Here is a 902-nt window from a genome sequence, read left to right as displayed (position 1 = left end):
GAGTTTGAAATAATAAACTTCCACAATGTGGGGACATTGATTAATGAGTTTCCAGTGGGTATAATTATGTAATGATGTTGAATACATTTTTGACATGTTTTGAGGAAAGCATCATTTGATGACAGAACAAGTATATACCTTGAGGAATGTTCCATGATTTTTGTGTGAAGAAGGAACATTTCAGATAGAGCAAGAATTTTCTTTTACACTGACTGATTGAAATAGGTTATTACATTAAGAGAGCATTGTTGAAATATGGCTACATACTTTGTAATATTTTGTATAATTTGTATAAACATTAATAAATATACCTGATTATATGCATATATCTAAAAACAAAAATGTATTTATTTGCCTTGCAGGGGTTGATAAACTGATCCGTCATTTACACAAACACAACATACCCATAGCTGTTGCCACCAGCTCAGCTGAAGTGACATTTCAGATGAAAACTACCAGACACAAAGAGTTCTTTGGTCTTTTTCATCATATTGTGTTGGGAGATGACCCCGAGGTGAAGCGTGGCAAGCCGCAGCCTGATGCATTTCTAGTTTGTGCAAATAGATTTCACCCTCCTGCACCTCCAGAGAAGGTAAGAAGGGAAGGAACAAATTAACTGAAAATTTAGGAATATTCTGTTTGGACTATATTTGGATTTTTTTTTACATGCAAAAAGTACTTAAATTTAATATAAACATTATAAAAATCATCAAGTTCTCTTTCCAAAGATGTTTGTTCTGTTGAAGGAAGAGATTTTCCCCCGACTGCATTGGGTGTTTGTAATGTGGATTGCTCTGATTTACTACATGGTAGCATGCAGTAATAGGAAAGTGTAATGATTTTCTGCTGTATACATAAATCTGCAAGCTTAACATCACTATTCAAAGTTTGGAAACAGTTAT

General features: G+C 33.7%; 1 protein-coding gene across 1 annotated transcript; it reads left to right on the top strand.

Moving 5' to 3' along the window:
* Positions 1-362: 362 nt before the first annotated feature.
* On the top strand, positions 363-592 carry LOC103804081 (pseudouridine-5'-monophosphatase-like; the record flags this gene model as incomplete). The annotated part of the gene is made up of 1 exon (XM_009076670.1): positions 363-592. A coding segment is annotated over one exon (230 nt), but the record flags the coding sequence as incomplete, so codon positions are not given.
* Positions 593-902: the final 310 nt, after the last annotated feature.

The sequence above is a fragment of the Acanthisitta chloris genome, unplaced genomic scaffold (genome assembly GCF_000695815.1).
Source record: "Acanthisitta chloris isolate BGI_N310 unplaced genomic scaffold, ASM69581v1 scaffold20926, whole genome shotgun sequence".
NCBI classification, from domain to species: domain Eukaryota; kingdom Metazoa; phylum Chordata; class Aves; order Passeriformes; family Acanthisittidae; genus Acanthisitta; species Acanthisitta chloris.
The sequence above is the reverse complement of the archived record's forward strand: the minus strand, read 5'-3'. Positions and strand labels throughout refer to the sequence as shown.